The 22,197-nt window shown below is 44.0% G+C and overlaps 1 protein-coding gene across 1 annotated transcript in view; it reads left to right on the plus strand.

The window, feature by feature from the left end:
• GlnRS (Glutaminyl-tRNA synthetase) overlaps window positions 1-2,849 on the plus strand; it is a 281,063-nt gene extending 278,214 nt beyond the window's left edge. Inside the window, exons 12-13 of the mRNA XM_068381662.1 lie at window positions 1,797-2,017; window positions 2,511-2,849. Coding sequence (XP_068237763.1) covers window positions 1,797-2,017; window positions 2,511-2,751 — 462 coding nt within the window. The 3' untranslated portion in view covers window positions 2,752-2,849. The remainder of the gene's footprint in view (window positions 1-1,796; window positions 2,018-2,510) is intronic.
• Window positions 2,850-22,197: the final 19,348 nt, after the last annotated feature.

A 22,197-nucleotide genomic window follows, 5' to 3' on the forward strand; every position in this document is an offset into this window, starting at 1 on the left:
CAGTGTTGTCAAGTGTATGAGGACAGAGGAGAATATGTAAAGAATAGGGCAGACTATTCGTTGTACGTGTAGGCAAAAGGAAAATGAACTGTAACCAGAGAGAAGGATCCAATGTAGTACTGACTGTCTAGTCAAAGGACCCCATAACCCTCTAGTCAAGAACACTACCCTGAGGAACACCAGATATCACATTCCTATACTCACTATGGTGCTCATCAGCAACAAACCTTTGTGACCTATTACTTAGAAATTCAATGGTGATGCTAAGAAAAGACCCACCCACTCCCAATTCCTGTTTAAAAACAATAGCCTCATGATAAACCGTCAAAGGCAGCACTAAAATTAAGGCCAATCATACGAATTTCCAGACCACAGTCAAGGAATTTCTCTACAGCATCAGGCATCATATGCTCCAAGTCCTTTACGAAAGCCAAATTGCAAACTAGGGAACAGATGATTGCCTTCCAAAAACCTGTTTAGACGTTTTGCTTTAAGACGTTCAAAAACTTTAGATAGTTTGGAAGTTTTGGAAATTAGGTGGTAATCAGTTGGACTTGAGCTACCAGAAACACATTTACATAATGGAGTAAGATTACCGATTATCTAACAAGTGCTAAAAGCTCCTCTTCATGCTAACTTCCACAAAATAACAGATAAATTTTTCAAAATCTTAAATTTTGGGAGTAGTTGGGTCTTTTTTCTTTGCATCATTATTTAATTTTCAAGTAATAGATTGCAAAGAGTAGTTGTTGATGGGCGCCTTAGTGTGAAGAGGAATGTGATATCTGGCGTTCCTCAAGAGTTAGTGTTCTTATTCCATTACTTTTCATTCTAAATTTATATACACGTGATATGTGGTTTGGCCTAGAAAACAAGCTCCTTGCATATGTGGATGATGCTACTCTGCATTGATTTCCTCTCCCCGAATGCCTTCCAAGGCTGAATCATCCTATATGTAGGACTAGGTATGCAGTTAATTCTAAGTGTTATCGTAGTCATCATAAGTCAGGAATTACCCATTCATTTGCATTCTGAGGCTGCATAATACCTCAAATCACAGGTTTTAAATGGGCCTTAGTTTATTTGGCCACAATGGGCTGTAGCTTAGACTTGTCTTGTGTTAAGGCTCCTTTACCCTCAGTATTGGCCCACTATCTCTCCTTGTCCATTATCATCCACAATACTAACTTATTTCCAACAATACGTCAAAGTTCCCCAAACCTTAAACAGTTCTCTTCCCGTCTTGGAAATGAAAACCCAACTTTGATGGAGAATAGTCATGTTTTACTCTAAGGGAAGGGGAATAGGTAATGAAAACTTTGGTTAGATTTGTTATAGATTTGAATTGATATTCAAGATTTTTATATATTTGAGCAGTATTTAATTTCATTTATATGAAGAAGTTTTGTTTGACAATCTCGAAAAGATTTTCATACTTTGTGCTGATAAAATATTGTAATGGCCTTGTAATGTAACCCAAATTCTTAGTAGAAAATACAGTTTGGTATATTGTAATAAATGATGTTTAGATTTGTAAAATTTTATTGGTCTCCAGAATGAATCTTCAAAGAAAGTATACAAGTAATTCCAATAAAAAATAAAATGGTGTATACACCTTGGTGAACTCTAGTAATTCTAAATTGGCCTTCTACCATAATATTGTATGTAGTGGGAATGTGATACGGGATGTTTATCAAGATAAAAAAAATACTCTTTTAACCTGCATTTTACATCTATATATAAGTTCATTATTCCAAATTGCCATGAAAGATTTTGACTTTATTTTCAATTTCCAGACTGCAGATGGAGATTACCGAGGGCTGACTCCAGAACAGAGTGTTGGCCTCAAGTATAGTGGCTATATTATCAAGCTTCAGGAAGTTATAAGGACACCATCAGGTGAAGTGGATTACCTGAAAGTCACTTGTGAAGCAGTTTCAGAGGATAACAAGCCTAGATCTTTCATTCACTGGGTTGCACAGCCTGTTAAGTGTGAAGTTCGTCTGTATGAGCAGTTGTAAGTAATTAATTAGCTTGAAATGGCAAATGAGAAATAGATTGTCATTCATAGCAGATATTACTTTTTTTAGAAGCTAATTCTTAAGACATACAAACATTTAGAAGTAATCTTAGTACCCTATGATAAGGGAATGTTAATGTATTGAATAATTGAAACAAAGCCTTTTTGCTGTGTTTAGTTTTAATAGTGAACTTACAATTTTGTTTCTCTTTTATATACTGTATAGCAATAAGAATTGTGTTTGCAAACACAATTCCATGAGTTGTACTCAATTTTTTTTCATGAGGCGCATTTGCACCGAGTCGCAGCGGTGCCCTTTTAGCTCGGAAAAGTTTCCTGCTATCTGATTAGTTAGAATTATCTTGTTTAACCAATCAGCGATCAGGAAACTTTTCCGAGCGAAAAGGGCACCCCTGCGAGTCGGTGTAAATCTGCCTCCGTAAAAAGAATTGACTATAGACGATAGCTACTTTTAATTTACTCCTTTCAGGTTCCTGCATGAGTGCCCAGAAGACCCTGCTGTCGTGCCTGGTGGTTTTCTTTCCGACATAAATCCTAATTCTTTGGCAGTCAAAGTTGCTTTTGCAGATTGTTCTGTTAAAGGAGCAGAAGTGTATCAGAAGTTTCAATTTCAGCGGGTTGGGTTCTTTTGTGTTGACCCTGATTCTACTTCAGATTACTTGGTGTTCAACAGGACTTGTGAAATCAAAGCTGACAAGGGGAAGAATTAATGATGAAATTTGTTATAGAACCCTCTTTAATTTATGTAAACATGTCATAATCTTTTGATAATGTGTTTTTAATTGTTAATAAAGGTTTTGAATGGAAACACTTTTTTTCATTTAATACAGTAGTGCAGTATATGTTTTGATGATTCATGACTGTTAATCACTGTGCTAATAATCTTGAAGTGTGAGTTCTGTGACCTCAAAAAATAAATACAAAATTTTCTCTCCCCTCTACCCCACCCCTTTGCACAGCTAGTTGGTGTTAGATTGCCTTCTAACATGGGGAACATTAGCTCCCTCAAGCACAATAAGCTAGGTGAGTCATATTCTATTTTTGTCATAGACTGAACTTTTCAGCTCCTGTATTTCATGTTTGAATTTTGTTCAATATGGTTTCAGAATCCTGTATTTGAAAGGTTTTGGATTACTGATCTTCTGATTTATATAAAAAACAATTTGAATCCCAGGTACAAGAACGGATCAGGACATCAGATGCAGTACTCATTCCTTTTGACTGCTGATTCTTAACCAAGCACTCATGATCAACCTATATGAGGAGTAATTACTAATGTACCCTATTGTAATTCCTCTCTCTTTGCAAACAAACAAGACATCTACGTTCTGAAGACATTTTTGTCTTTAACACGTGAAAGGTTATGTCATTTTATTCAACCCTAGAGGTTAACTTACTCATTTTAGCTTAAATTTTAATGTAATTAATAAACATTCTGGTAACCCCCGAGATTCACATAATTCAGGACGTATGTTGTAGCAAAACAAACTTTGTGCTAATACTGTACTTTCTGTCCAAGGGGTGGTTCAGGTATCTTTCTAATTTCCAAGTGCTTCAGTTGAGTGAAAGAAATTTTATGAATGCAATCATTAGTACTCCCAATTTCTGTTAGTTAGCGCAAATCCTTCACTTGCTTTCGTCACTGGCATTGTGAACTCTGGTTAATATGATAGAGATAATAAAACTACTGTTTTACTTTTTTTACTGCTTTGACACAAAAGTTCTTTACCTATTTTTTTTCACTATTAGAGTTTTATCTCCTCTTTAGAGATTTATCTACTCGTTATAACTTGAACATTCTTTCAGGTAAACAAGCATATTTAGTTGCTTGATTTTACATTCTTGAACTATCCAAACACTTGTGTTTGTGAAAGGCTCTCTCTCTCTGAAGTAGACCATCATCCACAGTAAAATCAACCCTTAATTTTGTAGGGACTTAAGTAGTGGAGACCACTGTAAAACTTGAAGCTACAAAGTTTTTGATGCCGTAGGATCAGTCAACTCATCAACAGCTTTACCAACCAACTGCTGCTTGTGATCAGACGACTAACATCCTAAATAACTTGATGCATTGTTTTCATGTAGCTTACCCACTTTAGTGTAGGTTATGTATTGAAATCTTACAATACAGTACTGTACAATCTTCTTTTTATACCCTGTCCTTAATAAACTCTTAAAATCTTCTATAACACTAAGTAAACTCATAGTACAGTACAGTACTTCTCTTCACAGTCCTAAACCCATATAGTAGTTAGTTTCATCATGATCAACCATAACTAGTCCAGTGGAGGACAAAATCCTCAGACATGTCCTTCCACTCTCTTCTGTTTATGGTCTTTTTATGCCAATCTCTACCCGCAAATTTTTTTTTGTTCGTCAGTCCACCGTCTTCTTTTCCTTCCCCTGCTTTGTTAACAATCTCTAGACACCCATTCTGTTATTGTGTGTTATTCTCATTAAATGTCCTGCCTATATCCATTTCTTTTTCTTACATGATAGAATATCCTCTACTTTAGTTTGCTCTTGTATCCATGTTGCTCTTTTTCTGCCATTTAGTGTTATTTCCATCATTATTCTTTCCATTGCTCTTTGAGTTGTAACTAGCTTATGTACTAAGACTTTTAGTAATACTCCAATTTTCAATATTAAACTTACCCGATAATCATGTAGCTGTCAACTCCGTTGCCCGACAGAATTCTACGGAGGGATACGCCAGCTATCACAATACTAGAAGGGGGTGTACTCACCAGCGCCACCTGTGGCCAGGTACTCCAGTACTTCTTGTTGACACCTCCTCAATTTTTCCTCTGTCGTGCTTCCGGCAAGACGTTCTGGGATACGCTTATGATCTTGGAGTATTTTCACGGCTTTTGGTGAAGTATTTCTCTCAGATTTCGGCTGTCGCTTTACTGGAAAACTTCTATATTAGCTTAGATAGCTATTATTTAGTCCTGATTAACGGTTAACGATCTTTTTGCTTGATTTGGAATCCCCACTTGGCTAACTCTTTTGATTCAAGATGTCTGACATTTCACAAGCCCCACCCCATAGACGATGTAGGTCTTGTAATAGGCGTATTCCGAAGGCCTCGGTAGATCCTCACACCGCTTGTTCTGACTGTAGGGAAAGGCCCTGTCAGTTAGAAGATCGATGTGAGGAATGCGCCGGACTTTCGGAACTTGATTTTGTCCGATTTCTTAAGTATTCAACCAAGTTAGAGAGAGAGAGAGTTAGGAGGAGTTCTTCTCGCTCTTCACTTTTTTCCTCACCTCATGATCCCCTACCTTTTCCTCCCCCTGTAGTGGCTACCCCCGAACCTACTATTTGCCCTCAACCTGATATGTCTGTTGTTTTGCGTGCCATTCAGGCTTTAGGTGACAAAGTAGAGTCAGTGGTTAGTGATCATAAGTCTCTTATGGCCGAAGTCAAGGAACTTAAGGTCAAGAGTGCAGTGGGTGGTATTAGTGCCAGTGCTGTGACGAGTGCTAGTGTCAGTGCAGTGCCAAGTGCTAGTGTCAGTGTCAGTGTGGTGCGTGAGGGTACTTCTGTGCGTGCCAGTCGTCCTCCCAGTCCGGGACCTCTTGCAAGCTCCCAAGCCCAGGGGAGAAGCAATGTCGAAGGGCAAAAGGGTTCGGCAGGCCTTGATCGGCGCACAGAAGTATCCTCGGTGGTTGCGGGCGTGTCTTCCAGAGACCGTCACTCCCACCTGCAGACGATTGAGCCCGTCTTTTACTCGTCTGCTGAAGAATTGTCAGGGAAGAAACGTTGGACTCAGGTCTCAAGACCACTCAAACGCAGAGTCCAGACCTCAAGAGCTCAACCTGGCTGCAGTCATTGGATCAGCTCTGACTCGCCGCAGTCATCAGTTGAATGCACTCCTCCTAAGAGGAGTAAGGTGCTGCCGCAACAGATCTCTGCTGTTAAGGCTTTACCTCAGCAGACCTTAGTGTCTGCCGACCCCAAGTTGACTCTACTGCAGTCCATGCAGTCACAACTTGCGGTCTTGATGCGTGAGTGTCAGGCTGAGAAGGTTACACCTCCTCCTGCGATCGCTCCGCCTAACCGCAGTACTGCCTGCCAGGCGTACGATGTTGAGGCTCCTCAGGATACCTTACCACGTTCTGAGTTGACTGTTTCCAGTGGTGTGCAGCTCCCTCCGCCTTCCTTAAGGCAACCTCAGCAATGGGAACAGGAAGCTTATACCTTACTTCCTCCGCTTCCACTTGCAGTTCCACCAGTGAGGCAACACTCTCTTGAGGTACAACAACCTCTCCCATCCATGAGTCAGGCTCCTCAGCTCTCGCTGCAGCGACCTCAACCCTCCTCAAGGCAAGCACCTCAACACCTTAGCCTTGCGCCTCAGGAACCTCAACTCGCGAGACAATTACTGCGTTCTGCTGCAGCACTACCTCATCGCTCACAGCTCACACCTCAGGAACCTCAACTCGTTCCTCAGGAACCTGCTACTGCGCATCCACCAACCACACAGCAAGCGCAACTCTTGAGTTCAGACACTCATGCCAGGAGTCAGCCTCCTCCACCCATGCGCCTACCTTCTGCTACTTCTTTTGATCAGCCTTTGCAACCTGAGCCTCAGGTGTTCCCTCAACAGAGACTTGAGGAGGAAGCCACAAGTATTTTTGTTCCAGCTCGTGCTGATTCTGCTGTTCAGCATACCTTACCTATCTCTTCGCTACACTCTGGTGATGAGGTTTCTGATGATGAGGCTGCACACCTGGATCCCTCATCAGACGTGGATGAATCCAAGTCTTCTCCGCCTCCTATTGACTTTCGTAAGGTCTTGGCTCTTATTAGAGAGGTATACCCAGACCACTTTGTCTCTGCTATCCCCCGCTCTCCGCCTTCTGAGTTTTCGCTGGGCATGCAGCCAGCTAAGTCTACGTATACTAAGCTAGTCTTAGCAAGGTCCTCTAAGAGAGCGTTAAGGATTTTAGGGGAGTGGTTGCAGTCTAAGCAACAACTTGGAAAGACTTCTTTTATGTTTCCTCCGACTAAGCTCACTTCTAAAGCGGGCGTTTGGTATGCCACAGGAGAGGAACCAGGCTTGGGAGTACCTGCCTCTGCCCAGGCTGACTTCTCAAGTCTGGTAGACTCTCCTCGTAGAACAGCAATGAGGCGCTCTAAGGTTTGCTGGACCTTCTCAGACCTTGATCACTTCCTGAAGGGTGTTTTTAGAGCATTTGAGATGTTCAATTTCCTAGACTGGTGCCTGGGGGCCCTTAGCAAGAAGACCTCCCCTGCGGACAAGGACTCTGCCATGCTCTTAATGTCCTGCATGGATAAGGCCATTAGGGATGGATCTGGCGAGCTTGCATCGATGTTTGTGTCAGGGGTTCTTAAGAAAAGGGAGCAGCTTTGTACCTTCCTTTCCTCCAGCATCACACCTTGTCAAAGGTCTCAACTCCTTTTCGCTCCGCTCTCGAAGTTCCTTTTTCCCGAAGAGCTTGTTAAGGACTTGTCTGCGGCCCTGATACAAAAGGACACCCATGATCTTGTGGCCTCATCGGCTCGTAAGACTAAGGTTGCTACCTCAGTCCCCAGGACTTATCGCACCCCAGTGGCTGATACTCCTGCTACGAGGTTTATTCCGCCCTTTCGTGGTAGAGCCCCCAGCCGAGGAAGCTCCCGTCCAGACTCTTCCAGGAGCAAGTCTAGGAAAGGTTCCAAGGCTTCTAAAGGAAAAAACTGACTCTCCTCATCTCCAGACAGCAGTAGGAGCCAGACTCAAGATCTTCTGGCAAGCCTGGGAAAAGAGAGGTGCAGACGCCCAGTCTGTCAGTTGGCTGAGGGAGGGTTACAGGATACCATTCTGCCGCAAACCCCCTCTGACCACATCTCCCATCAACCTCTCTCCCAACTACAAAGAAAAGGACAAGAGGCTAGCGTTGCACCAGGAGGTGTCGCTCCTTTTACAGAAGAAGGCAGTGGTTATAGTCCGGGACCATCAATCCCCGGGCTTCTACAACCGTCTCTTTCTGGTGGCCAAGAAGACAGGAGGTTGGAGACCGGTGCTGGACGTCAGCGCGCTCAATGCTTATGTCACCAAGCAGACGTTCACGATGGAGACGACGAAGTCGGTCCTAGCAGCGGTCAGGCAGGAGGACTGGATGGTCTCGTTGGACCTGAAAGATGCCTACTTTCACGTTCCTATTCATCCAGACTCCCAACCTTTCCTGAGATTCGTTTTTGGAAAGGTTGTCTACCAATTCCAAGCCCTGTGTTTTGGCCTAAGCACAGCTCCTATGGTGTTTACGCATCTGATGAGGAATATAGCAAAATTCCTCCACTTATCGGACATCAGAGCCTCCCTTTACTTAGACGACTGGCTGTTGAGAGCCTCCACGAGTCGTCGCTGTCTGGAGAGTCTCTACTGGACTTTGGATTTAATCAAAGAACTGGGTCTGTTAGTCAACCTAGAAAAGTCTCAGCTCATTCCCTCCCAATCCATTGTGTACCTGGGAATGGAGATTCGGAGTCAGGATTTTCGGGCTTTTCCATCGGCCCCAAGGATAAGCCAAGCCCTAGATTGCATCATGAGCATGCTGAAGAGGAGCAGTTGCTCGGTGAGGCAGTGGATGAGTCTCACAGGGACCCTTTCATCTCTGGCCCTGTTCGTCGAGCTAGGGAGACTCCACCTCCGCCCTCTTCAATTCCATCTTGCAGCTCATTGGGACAAGGGTTTGACTCTCGAAGCAGTCTCTATCCCAGTCACCAAAGAGATGAAGACCACTCTCTTGTGGTGGAAGACCAATCTCCTTCTCAGGGAGGGCCTATCGTTGGCTATTCAGACCCCCAATCTTCATCTCTTCTCGGATGCATCGGACTCGGGCTGGGGCGCGACCTTGAACGGACAGGAGTGCTCGGGAACGTGGAACGAGGAACAGGGAACGCTCCACATCAACTGCAAGGAGCTACTAGCAGTTCATTTAGCCCTGTTGAACTTCAAGTCCCTCCTGCTAGGCAAGGTGGTGGAGGTGAACTCCGACAACACCACAGCCTTGGCTTACATCTCCAAGCAAGGAGGGACCCATTCGAGGAGCCTATACGAGATCGCAAGGGACCTCCTCATTTGGTCAAGAAGTCAAAACCTCACTTTAGTCACGAGGTTCATTCAGGGCAACATGAACGTCTCAGCAGATCGCCTAAGCAGAAGGGATCAGGTCATTCCCACGGAATGGACCCTCCACAAGAGCGTGTGCAACAGACTTTGGACCTTGTGGGGTCAGCCTACCATAGATCTGTTTGCCACCTCCATGACCAAGAGACTTCCGTTGTACTGTTCCCCAGTTCCAGACCCAGCAGCAGTTCATGTGGATGCTTTCCTGCTGAACTGGTCCCATCTCGACCTTTACGCATTTCCACCGTTCAAGATAATAAACAAAGTCCTTCAGAAGTTCATCTCGCACGAAGGGACACGGCTGACGCTGGTTGCTCCCCTTTGGCCTGCAAGAGAATGGTTCACAGAGGTACTTCAATGGCTGGTCGACGTCCCCAGGACTCTCCCTCTAAGAGTGGACCTTCTACGTCAACCTCACGTAGACAGGTTGCACCCAAACCTCCACGCTCTTCGGCTGACTGCCTTCAGACTGTCGAAAGATTCGCTAGAGCTAGAGGCTTTTCGAAGGAGGCAGCCAGTGCGATTGCCAGAGCAAGGAGGGTTTCCACTCGTAGAGTCTACCAATCTAAGTGGGAAGTCTTCCGGAGCTGGTGTAGAGCCAATGCAGTATCCTCTACCAATACCTCTGTGACCCAAATAGCTGACTTCCTATTACATCTTAGGAATGAGAGATCCCTTTCAGCCCCTACTATTAAAGGGTACAGGAGTATGTTGGCTTCAGTTCTCCGCCACAGAGGTTTGGACCTTTCTTCCAACAAGGACCTTCAAGACATCCTTAAGTCTTTTGAGACTTCTAAAGAGCGTCGTCTACCCACTCCAGGCTGGAACCTAGACGTAGTCTTAAGGTTCCTTATGTCACCTAGGTTCGAACCTCTCCAGTCAGCTTCCTTCAAGGACCTTACCCTCAAGACACTTTTTCTTGTCTGCCTTGCAACAGCTAAAAGAGTCAGTGAGGTTCATGCCTTCAGCAAGAACATTGGTTTCACGACCGAATCTGCAACATGTTCTTTACAGCTCGGATTCTTAGCTAAGAATGAACTTCCTTCGCGTCCTTGGCCTAGATCGTTTGAAATACCTAGCCTCTCCAACATGGTAGGTAACGAGCTAGAAAGAGTTCTTTGCCCTGTCAGAGCTCTCAAATATTATCTTAATAGGTCAAAACCTATTCGAGGACAGTCAGAAGCCTTATGGTGTGCCATCAAGAAACCTTCGAGGCCCATGTCCAAGATCGGGGTTTCGTATTATATAAGGCTTCTGATTAGAGAAGCCCATTCTCACTCAAAGGAGGAAGACCTTGCTTTGCTGAAGGTAAGGACCCACGAAGTAAGAGCCGTAGCTACTTCGATGGCCTTTAATAAAAACCGTTCTCTGCAGAGCATAATGGATGCAACCTATTGGAGGAGCAAGTCAGTGTTTGCATCATTTTATCTTAAAGATGTCCAGTCTCTTTACGAGAACTGCTACACCCTGGGACCATTCGTAGCAGCGAGTGCAGTAGTAGGTGAGGGCTCAGCCACTACATTCCCTTAATCCCATAACCTTTTTTAACCTTTCTCTTGAATACTTTTATTGTTGTTTTTATGGTTGTTACGGTAGGCTAAGAAGCCTTCCGCATCCTTTTGATTTGGCGGGTGGTCAATTCATTCTTGAGAAGCGCCTGGGTTAGAGGTTGTGTAGAGGTCCTTTAGTAGGGGTTGCAGCCCTATATACTTTAGCACCTTTGAGTTGATTCAGCCTCCAAGAGGAACGCTGCGCTCAGTAAGGAAGACGAACTTAAAAAAGAGGCAGAGTAACGGTTCAAGTCGACTTCCTTACCAGGTACTTATTATTTCATTGTTATTTGAGATAACTGTTATATGAAATATGGGATACTTAGCTATCCTTTAATCTTGTACACTGGTTTTCACCCACCCCTCTGGGTGTGAATCAGCTACATGATTATCGGGTAAGTTTAATATTGAAAAATGTTATTTTTATTAGTAAAATAAATTTTTGAATATACTTACCCGATAATCATGATTTAATTGACCCTCCCTTCCTCCCCATAGAGAACCAGTGGACCGAGGAAAAATTGAGGAGGTATCAACAAGAAGTACTGGAGTACCTGGCCACAGGTGGCGCTGGTGAGTACACCCCCTTCTAGTATTGTGATAGCTGGCGTATCCCTCCGTAGAATTCTGTCGGGCAACGGAGTTGACAGCTACATGATTATCGGGTAAGTATATTCAAAAATTTATTTTACTAATAAAAATAACATGTTTCTGATGCATAAGTTAATACTGGTAAGACCATCTGAATAAATCATTTTCTTTTTAGAGAAAGTGACATTTTACTTTCCTTATCTCATTTTCTTTTCCAAAAGTTTTCCATCACATGCTTATCCTTCTCATGATGTTGGTGTCGCGTCCTGGGGAAGCACTTACTGTCTGTTCCAAGTACTTTATGTAGATTCATTAACAATCTCTGCAGTTTCATTAAACATTTTCTTAGTTTTACTCATATTCATTTTCAGTCCTACATTTCTGCTTTCTATTTAAATCTTTTATCATTTTATGCAATCTCTCCCATAATTCACTAAATAGAACTATATCATCTGCAAATCTTATGTTGTTCAGGTCTTACCCATTAATGCTAATTCCTACCTTTTCCCATTCTAAATTCTTATAAACTTCTACACATGCTGTGAATAATTTAGGAGAGATAGTCTTCCTGCCTAACTCCCTTCTCAATTGAAATGTTATCTCTACCTTTTTATGTAGTTTTATGTACTTCCTATATAGGTATCTTCAAGTGTTCTAACATAAGATTCATCTATTCCTTGTCTTTGAAGGGATTTCATTACTGCTGAAGTTTTACATACATATTGTAATTATATGCATATTTATATAATATATATTATATAAGTGGTGTTGAATAATAGTTTAACGAAGTGTAAGTATATAAAAGTTAAGTGGTTTTGTCTACATACTGTATTTATTAAAAGTGAAATCTGATCCTGTATTGCATAGGTTTAGGCAGTCTAAGATTTCCTGTTGAAAAACTTTTAGCTAATAAGTCTTGAACTCTCTGATATAATCTTTAGATGGCAAATGTAGACTTGAATACAGGCATAGTAAGATTTGCAGAAACAAGAGTAAGAAAATTGATATTAGCAGTGCTACCATAAAACAGTTGGATTAGTTTTGAGATATTGAAGCTACAGTTTTTAGTACTGTTCTAAAGTAAGTTAAATCACAAATACCAGGAAAGATAAGTTGTTCCAGAAACTACACAAGCTTAGGTGAGCAGTTTAATTTTTGGGGGGGCCAATGAAAAGCAATTTAACATTTGAATTTTTTAGCTTGGTCTGATGTTAGCTTGATAGTTTTGAAAAATAATTCAATGGTAGATATGATGAGAATTTTTCTTTTTTTAATTTTACAAGATTAGTAAAAAAAGTTTTGGTGTAGCAATTATCCTCAGTAAATTCTGAAATTGTTCTTTTTATAGGTTAAAGTCTTAAGAATCTTTTCAAAACCATACACAACTTTAATTAGTTAGGTATTGATATGAATGACCAGTAAATTAAATTTTTATGGTATGAATGACCTGAATTTTGATGAGAATTAATTTTTGCATGAAATTAACTTAAAATTTTAACTGCTTAAGAATTATATAGTATTAAAGTTCACAAATTGGTAATTAATACTAACATGCTTTTATTCCATCCAATTTGGGATTGAAAGTGATTAAAAGTGTATGCAAACCTTTTGTCCTTTAAAATAAGATTTTTGGGCTCAGGCCATGTCGTCCTGATGGAAGTTCCTTCGAAGGTAGCGTCCTAGGTATATTTGGCTACAGTGATATAACCCAGAGAATTTACCAAAGGTATCCAGAATTCTAACTCCTGGAGCGAATATCCCTTAAAATTTTACGAAGGGATATCACGTAATATCAGAGGACGTATTCTTGACACGTCTCATGGCTATCTACGTCCCCAATAGAGCTTTTACTTCGAGGGGAAAGAGAGGCAAGAATAAGGAGAGTCGTTACAGAGACATCGCTCTCGACGCTCCCTACTGCTCTACAAATAGTGCGCCAATCCGCCACCGCGAGGCGCCACAAGTCTGTCTTTCTATCGTAGCTTCGTTTGACCGGTGTTTTCCCCGTTCTCTCTTGCTATTTTGGAGTTTTTTTGGACGCTATGATGTCTTCACCAGCCTCATCAGCTTCTTGAAAGTTAGGTAATATCTTTGATTTGTGTAAATGTAAGCTCTTGCCAGTTTTGCTCTTCGATTGAGATCGTAATCAACGTAACAAGCTGTTGCCAGCCGGATGGCGTCATGGACGCGATCGTTCTTTCTGTTCATTTAGTTAGCCAGAACGACCCTTTCCCGGCATACGCTTTAATAACTTTAGCTATTTAGAGATTTAGCTAGGGATTCTTATATTATGTCATTGTTGTCGTGGATTTGGCTATTTATGATCGAGCCTCACGAATGCTAGGCTTCCTAGCCTAGGCACCTACACACTTCATGCATGATATAACCTTCCTGGTAAAGTTTTATTGAAGCACAGGCAATATTTTACACATTTATGATATTACTTAATTATGCTTTCCTCTTCCAAGATAGTGTACAGAGAGTTTCGGTGAACGATTCTCATTGCTCCTAGGCTACTAGCCTAGGGGCTTTAGTATACTTTCATACATGTCCCCATTGCTCTTGTATTGTCTTTAAGGGGAGACTGACACCTCCCATACCTTTTAAGTCGATACTAATCTCCTAGGAGATTTAAGAGCAATCCCCCTTCCCTCTGATTAGCCTAGGCTATTCTCAGTTTTCTTTGCTGTGAACAGAGTTCTGGCAAAGTTTTACTGAGACGTTCCGTTTTTTTTCTCCTAACCACTGAGTCGGTTCTGAGTTTAGAACGGAACATCAGAGTATCAGTCTGTGTTAGGCATCTCCCTGTCTTGGTAAAATGATTTCCCATGTCAGGTTAAGCTGCTCTTTCAGGAGGCTAGACCTACCTAGGCCGTACTTGGGGGTTTTGTATGACAATTCCCCCTTCCTTGGCCTAGCAGACAGTCCTGTGCTGGTAGACCCTAGACCGAAGAAATGATTTCTTCACTGCCTAAGGTCTCTGGTACGAGATTCTGCTCTCCTGTGAGATGGTGTCGTACGGACACCTTCTCCCTTGACTAACCCAACCTGGGGAAATGATTTCTCCTACCTGAGGTTACTTCATGAGACCAGAATCCTTTAGGTTAAGTAGTGTCTTCGGGCATTACCTTACCTCTAGGACACCTACCCCCTCCCCTCTATCTCTTTCGTGTTGAATGATCCAACACCCTCCTGGCCGTCGTTCTACATTGACCCTAGGGTTCTTGTAGGACTGGCCTGAGGTTCCCTGTCTGCCGCTGGCCAGGCCAGCTGCCGGCGGGTACCTTCATATTCTTTAGAGTGTTCTTCAGTCCTCCCTTGGACTGCCTTCCATAGCCCTTATGACTGGGATATGTTTGGGTGGAAGCCCGAATTTAATTCCCCCTTCCACTTGAACCCTCATTCTGAAGGCAAGTCGGTAAGGCTGAGCCCTTGCCTTCCTCCATCCTCTCTTTCTCTCTTACTTTCTTACTGGGCCATGTCCATTGTCTGCCGGCCGGCAGTTGCCTTGCCGCCGCTTGTTGGGAACATCGTTGACCGACAACCCAAAGACAATGGACATTTAGGGACCGGCAGCCGGCCACCCATACCTGGTCATCTGCCGCCGACTGCCGCCGGGTCCCCTTGATGGAAGGATCCTCGGCTGCCGGCCGGCAGAACCGCCGCCGCCCACAGAGCCGCCGGCAGTTGGCAGAGCCACTGCCGGCCAGCAGAGCCGTTGCCGGCAGTCTATCACACAATTTTACGTAGACAATAATTGCCTTCAATAGCCCAGAATAGGCCGGCATGTGCCAGCTTGCCCGGCAGACACCGGCAGGCCCAGCAGGTGCCGGCAGGCCTGACAGGACTGGCAACTTGTTACCAAACAGTCAGTGCTGCAGCCCAAAGTTTTTTCCAACCTACAAGGTGCTTCATGGGCAGCCTATTGTGAGACCATCACTTATAAGAGACTGATTCTCTCTTCCTTTAATGGTTATGATCCATTATTGTCCTTAATCCCCAATATTGAAACTGGAAGATTGTGTTAAGAGACACTTTATATCATAGGATATCATCTTCCTCTAAAAATTCTTAAGAATTCTACTTTCAATATTGGAGGAGGTCATAACAATTGGCTGGACAGGAAACACATGTAGGTGTCTTTCCTATTTATAGCTTACCCTATCCACGCTAATATAAAATATTATATGTATGCTGAAATTAGAGAATTTCACCAAATACTTACATGCTTTTCTTTCTTTACAGGAGGAGCATCCCGAGGTCGGGAATAGTTTTCGCAGGGTCTGTAGTAAGAACTTCTACGGCCACGACATGTGCAGGGCCCATGCTCGCTGCGCAGTCACCAAGGGGGCTTTCAAGTACTGGGACCCACAGGTATGTACCGTTTGTGAAAAACTGGTAAGAGAGGCTTTTGATGATCAAAAGTCCACTGAATCAAGGGACGCAGCAAGGGAAATGCTGCGTAAATGGGTTAGAGGTTTCCAGAAGAACACTTCTGGCCCATACCTTCCTAACGAAAAGATGAGGGCTTGTCTTTTCCCTAGGGCATCTTCGGATGCAGTTATTCCCCAGGCTCAACCTGAGATTCCCCTGGTTCATATTCCAGTAGAATCTGAAGTTTTGGATGCCTTAGACAGCATCCAGTTAGAGGACAACATGTCAGTTGTCTCAGAGGAGACTGAGAACAATCTCCTAGTGGAGGAATTGGATCAGGTGGATGACGTTCCACCTGAGACAGAAACCGAGAAAGCCGAAACGATTTTGGTATCATTGGCCACAGTGAATGAGCCGGTGCCTTCGACCTCCTCCACTGCACCGCAACTAGATTCGATCACGAGTACGTTGCACTCGTTGCTGTCCATGGTGCAGGACATCCAAAAGAAATCGTCCGAGAAGGAGGCCTCTCTTCGGACCGAGATGCATCAGCTAGTTGCAACACATTTGGCCCCGAAGAAGCTAAACGTTAAAGATCTCCCCGCCTTCTCTGACGTTAACCCCTGGATGTACGCAGAGCACATGCCCATGTCGGGGGGGAAGATCTTCCTCTCAGAAAAACTGGGCACTGTCCCAGTGGAGAAAATTGAGTTCTGGCCAACCAAAGGGGCCTACCCGGATTGCTATGTCCGTCTCAGGACGGAACCTGCATCCAAAGAGGAAACAGAGCCGAAGGAAACTACTGTCCTTAACTCTCTAAGGCTCAGGCCTTATATACCACCACCTTAAAAGAGAGAGCCTTTACTAGCTCTAAGGTGCCGGCTCTCACCAAGAAGCACCCATCCTTCATTGCTGATCCTAAACGTGCCTTTCCCTTTATGGACAAAGGGCTCAAGGCAGCCTTAAAGGCAGTTGAGGCAGTTAAACCGTGCCGTACACTGCATGAGTGTAGACCCTTCTCCCTTGCCTTCCCATCAGACGATGCGGACTGGAAGGATGTACACAACACCTTCACAGTTGGGAAGCTGGAGGCAGATATTGCCGGACGACAGTTCGGCGAAGAGCTCCCGAAGCTGTCGGCCTTTTTCCTGCGTAGGGAACAGGAGATGAAAGAACGTCTTGCTGCTTCCTTGTCTCTGCAGACTGGCCTGGAGACAATGGCAAGCATCCCAGATACCCCGGACATGTACATGGTCTTCGCCAAAGCACATCTGGTGACAGTAACAAAAGACCTGTACAACTTTATTAAAGCCCGAAGGGCTTGCAGAGAGTTCGTGTTCGCCTCGGCTGCGGTGAGACACGAACCAAGGAAGCTGATAGCTTCTAACATCTGGGGAAAAGACCTCTTCCCAAGTGAAGTGGTCAATGAGGTCGTGGACAAAGCCGCCACGGAGAACAGCTGACGAGGGTGCCCAGCCGAAGAATAGACCAAAACAACCTAAAGTGCCCTCTCGGCCTAAGCAACAGCAACAGCTTCCCGTGGCCACGGTGGCACAATCACCCACCACTTTCCAACTGGTGCCCCAAACACTGGCGACTCAGTCACCAGTGTTCACCCCAGTGTTTGAAAGGCAGTCTACGACCTTTCGGCCAAAGTCTCGAGGTTCCGCCAGACGCCCCTCCAGAGGTAGGGGCAACAAGGGTGGATGTGGCCAAGGAGGTAAATCCTCCACCCAGCACTCAAAGTGAGATGCTACGGGTAGGAGGGAGAGACTTCTTCTTCCGGGATCGTTGGACCTTCGATCCCTGGGCCCACAGCCTAATCAAGAACGGACTAGGGTGGAGTTGGAGCTCAACTCTACCAACCTTCCCTCAATTCTTCCAACACTCAACCCCCATATTGGAAGAATATGTTCAGGAACTCTTGAGCAAAAGAGTCATAAGGAAGGCGAAGTCTGTCAGATTCCAAGGAAGGCTATTTTGTGTTCCGAAGAAGGACTCGGAAAAGCTCAGAGTAATTCTGGACTTGTCACCGCTCAACAAGTTCATAGTGAACTACAAGTTCAAAATGCTGACGCTTCAACACATCAGGACCCTGTTGCCCAAACGGGCATACACAGTCTCCATAGACATGACGGATGTGTACTGGCACGTTCCAATCAGTCATCAAGTTTCCCCCTACCTGGGATTCAAACTACAAAGAAGACTATGTCTTCAGAGCCATGCCCTTCGGACTGAACATAGCTCCAAGGGTATTCACCAAGCTTGCGAATGCAGTCATTCATCAACTACGCCTAAAGGGAATCCAGGTGGTAGCCTACCTGGACGACTGGCTGGTGTGGGCAGCATCCGAAGAAGAGTGTAGGCAAGCCTCCAAGGAAGTGATCCAGTTCCTGGAACACTTGGGATTCAAGATCAACTTGAAAAAATCTTGACTCTCCAGCTCAAAAGTTTCAGTGGCTGGGCGTCCACTGGAACTTGCAGTCGCACTGCCTTTCCATTCCATCAAAGAAAAGGAAAGAGATAGCAGGATCTGTCAGAAGCCTTTTTCGGTCCGCAAGGATATCAAGAATGCAACAGGAGAGAATGTTGGGGTTTCTTCAGTTCGCCTCAGTGACAGATCCAGTATTGAGAGCACAATTAAAAGATGCATCAGGAGTCTGGAGAAAATACGCATCAAACGCTCGAAGAGATCTACAAAGACCGATACCAAATCGTCTGCGATCCCTACTCAAGCCGTGGTCAGAGGCCAAAAACCTAAAGAACAAGGTTCCCTTACAACCACCTCCACCATCAGTCACCGTTCACACAGATGCCTCGAAAGAGGGGTGGGGAGGTCACTCTCATCATTGGAAAGTCCAAGGAACCTGGTCTCCCCTCTTCAAAACCTTCCACATCAATTTCCTGGAAGCCATGGCAGTTTTTCTTTCCCTAAAGAAACTGAAACTCGCTGCTCAATCCACATCCGTCTGGTTCTAGACAGCGAAGTCATAATGAGATGCCTAAACCGACAGGGCTCGAGATCGCCTCACATAAATCAAGTGATACTAGCCATCCTCCGCCTAGCGGAGAAGAAGAGATGGCACTTGTCAGCAGTCCACCTTCAAGGGTTCCGCAATGTGACAGCGGACGCTCTATCCAGGACCAAACCGATAGAGTCAGAAAGGTCCCTAGACGCAAGATCGTTCTCCTTCATCTTACGCAAAGTCCCAGGACTACAGATAGACCTCTTCGCAACGAGCGACAACAAGAAGCTACCCCGGTACATAGCCCCGTACTAGGATCCTCTAGCGGAAGCAATAGATGCAATGTCCATAGATTGGAACAGATGGTCCAAGATCTACCTATTCCCTCCAACCAACCTTCTGCTGAAAGTCCTCAACAAACTGAGATCATTTCGGAGGACGGCAGCAATAGTGGCCCACAAGTGACCCAACAGCGTTTGGTTCCCCCCTGGTAACGGAATTACGCCTGAAACTGATCCCGTTGCCGCACCCAGTTCTGACTCAGCAAGTGCAGAAATTGACTGTCTCGGCTTCATCAGTGAAAACCCAGAACCTTCATCTCATGATTTTCTCGCCTTAGCGGTCAAGAAACGGTTTGGGATTTCTAGGGACAGTATTAACTTCCTAGAAGAATACAAGTCAAAGTCAACAAGAAGACAATATGAGTCTTCCTGGAAGAAATAGGTGGCCTTTGTCAAGGCGAAGAAACCTAAGGAGATTTCTACGGACTCCTGTTTGTCCTTCTTCATCCATCTTCATGAACAAGGTTTAGCAGCCAATACGATTACTACATGTAAATCCGCCCTGGCCAGACCAATACTTTACGCCTTCCAGGTAGACTTTTCCAACGAAATCTTCAACAAGATCCCTAAAGCCTGCGCTAAACTTTGGCCCGCAGCTCCTCCTAAGCCCATTTCAAGGTCTTTGGACAATGTTTTTCATTTAGCATCAACCCTGAACAATGAGGATTGCTCGCTGAAAGACTTGACTCAGAAGGTGATATTCTTATTTGCACTAGCCTCCTCGGAAGCCAGAGTTAGCAAAATAGTGGCCCTCTCGAGGGATGATGGCCACATTCAGTTCACAGACAATGGAGAACTGAACCTCTTTCCGGACCCGACGTTTCTCGCCAAGAACGAGCTGCCCATTAAGAGATGTGGTCCCTGGAGAATCTGCCCTCTGAAGGAAGAAGCATCCCTCTGCCCAGTGGAATGCCTAAAGGCCTATCTTTGTAGAACTTCAGACTTTAAGGGAGGTCAGCTTTCCAGGGGAGAGACTTCCAGTTCAACGTTATCCTTGAAACAGATAAGGGCGAAAATCACCTACTTCATCCGCAGAGTGGATCCAGACAGTGCACCCGTAGGTCATGATCCGAGAAAAGTTGCCTCGTCTCTGTATTTCTTCCAAACGATGTCGTTTGAAAGCCTTTGTGGTTATACCGGATAGAAGTCCTTGAGGGTCTTCTTCAAGTACTACGCGAAGCAATTACAAGAAATTAAATTTCATGTGATGGCGGCGGGCAGTGTAATAAAGCCCGCTACTTGATTACTGCGAAGAATAGTGCACTATTTGGGACTTATAGTGAAGGGTGTACATGATAGACTCGTAAGGCATGTCATGTTGAGTTTTGTGTTTAAGTGATATCACTATAGACTGTTCTCCCTACACAGGTGACATTAAGCATAATAAGCTGACACAAGTGCCAGGCATTCTTATATGCACAGTGTTCCTAGTAACAACAGAATGTATAGTGAAATTTTATATTTCCCTTAGAATGGCTAATGTTTTCCTTTTCAGGTAAATCGTATATATTCCTGTTATTACTGTTTGGGCTTTTATGCAGAATTATTCAGCATACATTGTAATTGATTACAACCATGATTTCTATTTTTGTAATAAACAATAGAACGAATATTTGCGTTTCTTTTGCTCCAAATATTTCAGTGTATGTATTAGTTAGAGCATCCTTGACTCTTTTGATACTGTATTTAAGTAAATATCGGAACTAAGATTCATATTGTTCCAGGCAAACAGGTAAGATCTTATCGTACTAGACTGTTCATTTTACTGTTTAAGGTTTCCTACACGTATATAAACCTGTCCGTCTCTTCATCGACAGACCCGGGAGGTACAGTAACCTGCCCAGACCAATACCATCCTAGTACAGACTATGCTTTACGTATATGATGACACTAATATACAAACTGTTTGCTAGATTGTTCCTTGAACTCACAATCCTTGGGTTTTTTCCTCGAATCTATTCAGACTCTTCCCTGTAGGGGGCAGGAAGCACTGACATATTTCATGATCAGCTGATTGATGTATAATGGTAACATCAAGTGAGTCTAGGTCCAAAGACCAAAGAGGAAAGATTTGGCTCGAGATGAACGGCACTATTGAAAATCCACAGATACATTAATGCTCTGGTACACTTCCATCACGACGACATGGCTTGAGCCCAAAAAACGGATTTTGAGCGAAGCGAAAAATCTATCTTTGGGTGAAGTAGCCATGTCGTCCTGATGGACCCACCCTCTTTTGGGACAAAAGGATAATGAATCCCTCCCTATGGTACTGTATCTGCAACACCTACAAAGCTACAAAGAATGACTTGGTGGCGTCTCGCGGTGGTGGATTGGCGCACTATTTGCAGAGCAGTAGGGAGCGTCGAGAGCGATGTCTCTGTAACGACTCTCCTTATTCTTGCCTCTCTTTCCCCTCGAAGTGAAAGCTCTATTGGGGGCGTAGATAGCCATGAGACGTGTCAAGAATACGTCCTCTGATATTACGCGATATCCCTTCGTAAAATTTTAAGGGATATTCGCTCCAGGAGTTAGAATTCTGGATACCTTTGGTAAATTCTCTGGGATATATCACTGTAGTCAAATATACCTAGGAAGCTACCTTCGAAGGAACTTCCATCAGGACGATGTGGCTACCTCACCCAAAAATAGATTTTTCGCTTCGCTCAAAATCCGTTATCTACAGTGGATCTCGAACGGCCATTGAACTCATAAAGGATCTAGTTAAAGACAGGTACTGCACTTGGGCGACTAGCCCTGCCTACTCATGTGTCAGAGACTCTTCACTTTTGTTTTCATGCGCAACGAGTACAGAAGTACTTTTGTGTCCTATCCAAAGGCGTACTATTCTTTTCCTTATACAGTACCTTGAGTTTGATTGGTGATATCAGGTTCGCATGTAATCTGGAACAAACAAGGATTGCGAGTATAAAGTATATTAGACACTTCTTCAGTTTATGATGAACCAGTGATAGATTCAATCTAAGCCTAGGGGCATAATTGTTACAGTTATCCCATTTGTTACAGAGTGAAGATTGTGGCCTCCCATTGGTGGGCGTTGTCAATGAGAAATGAGAAGACTCAAGTTTTCCCCGGTTTTATTCTTGGTAAGCCCATGAATTGTTTGAGTTCTCCTTTTTTCTGAAGCTTCTAAGTATACATTCCTGACTTAGACCCAGGGAGTATGCTTCAGGAG

Source organism: Palaemon carinicauda, chromosome 10, assembly GCF_036898095.1.
Source record: "Palaemon carinicauda isolate YSFRI2023 chromosome 10, ASM3689809v2, whole genome shotgun sequence".
Lineage (NCBI taxonomy): Eukaryota > Metazoa > Arthropoda > Malacostraca > Decapoda > Palaemonidae > Palaemon > Palaemon carinicauda.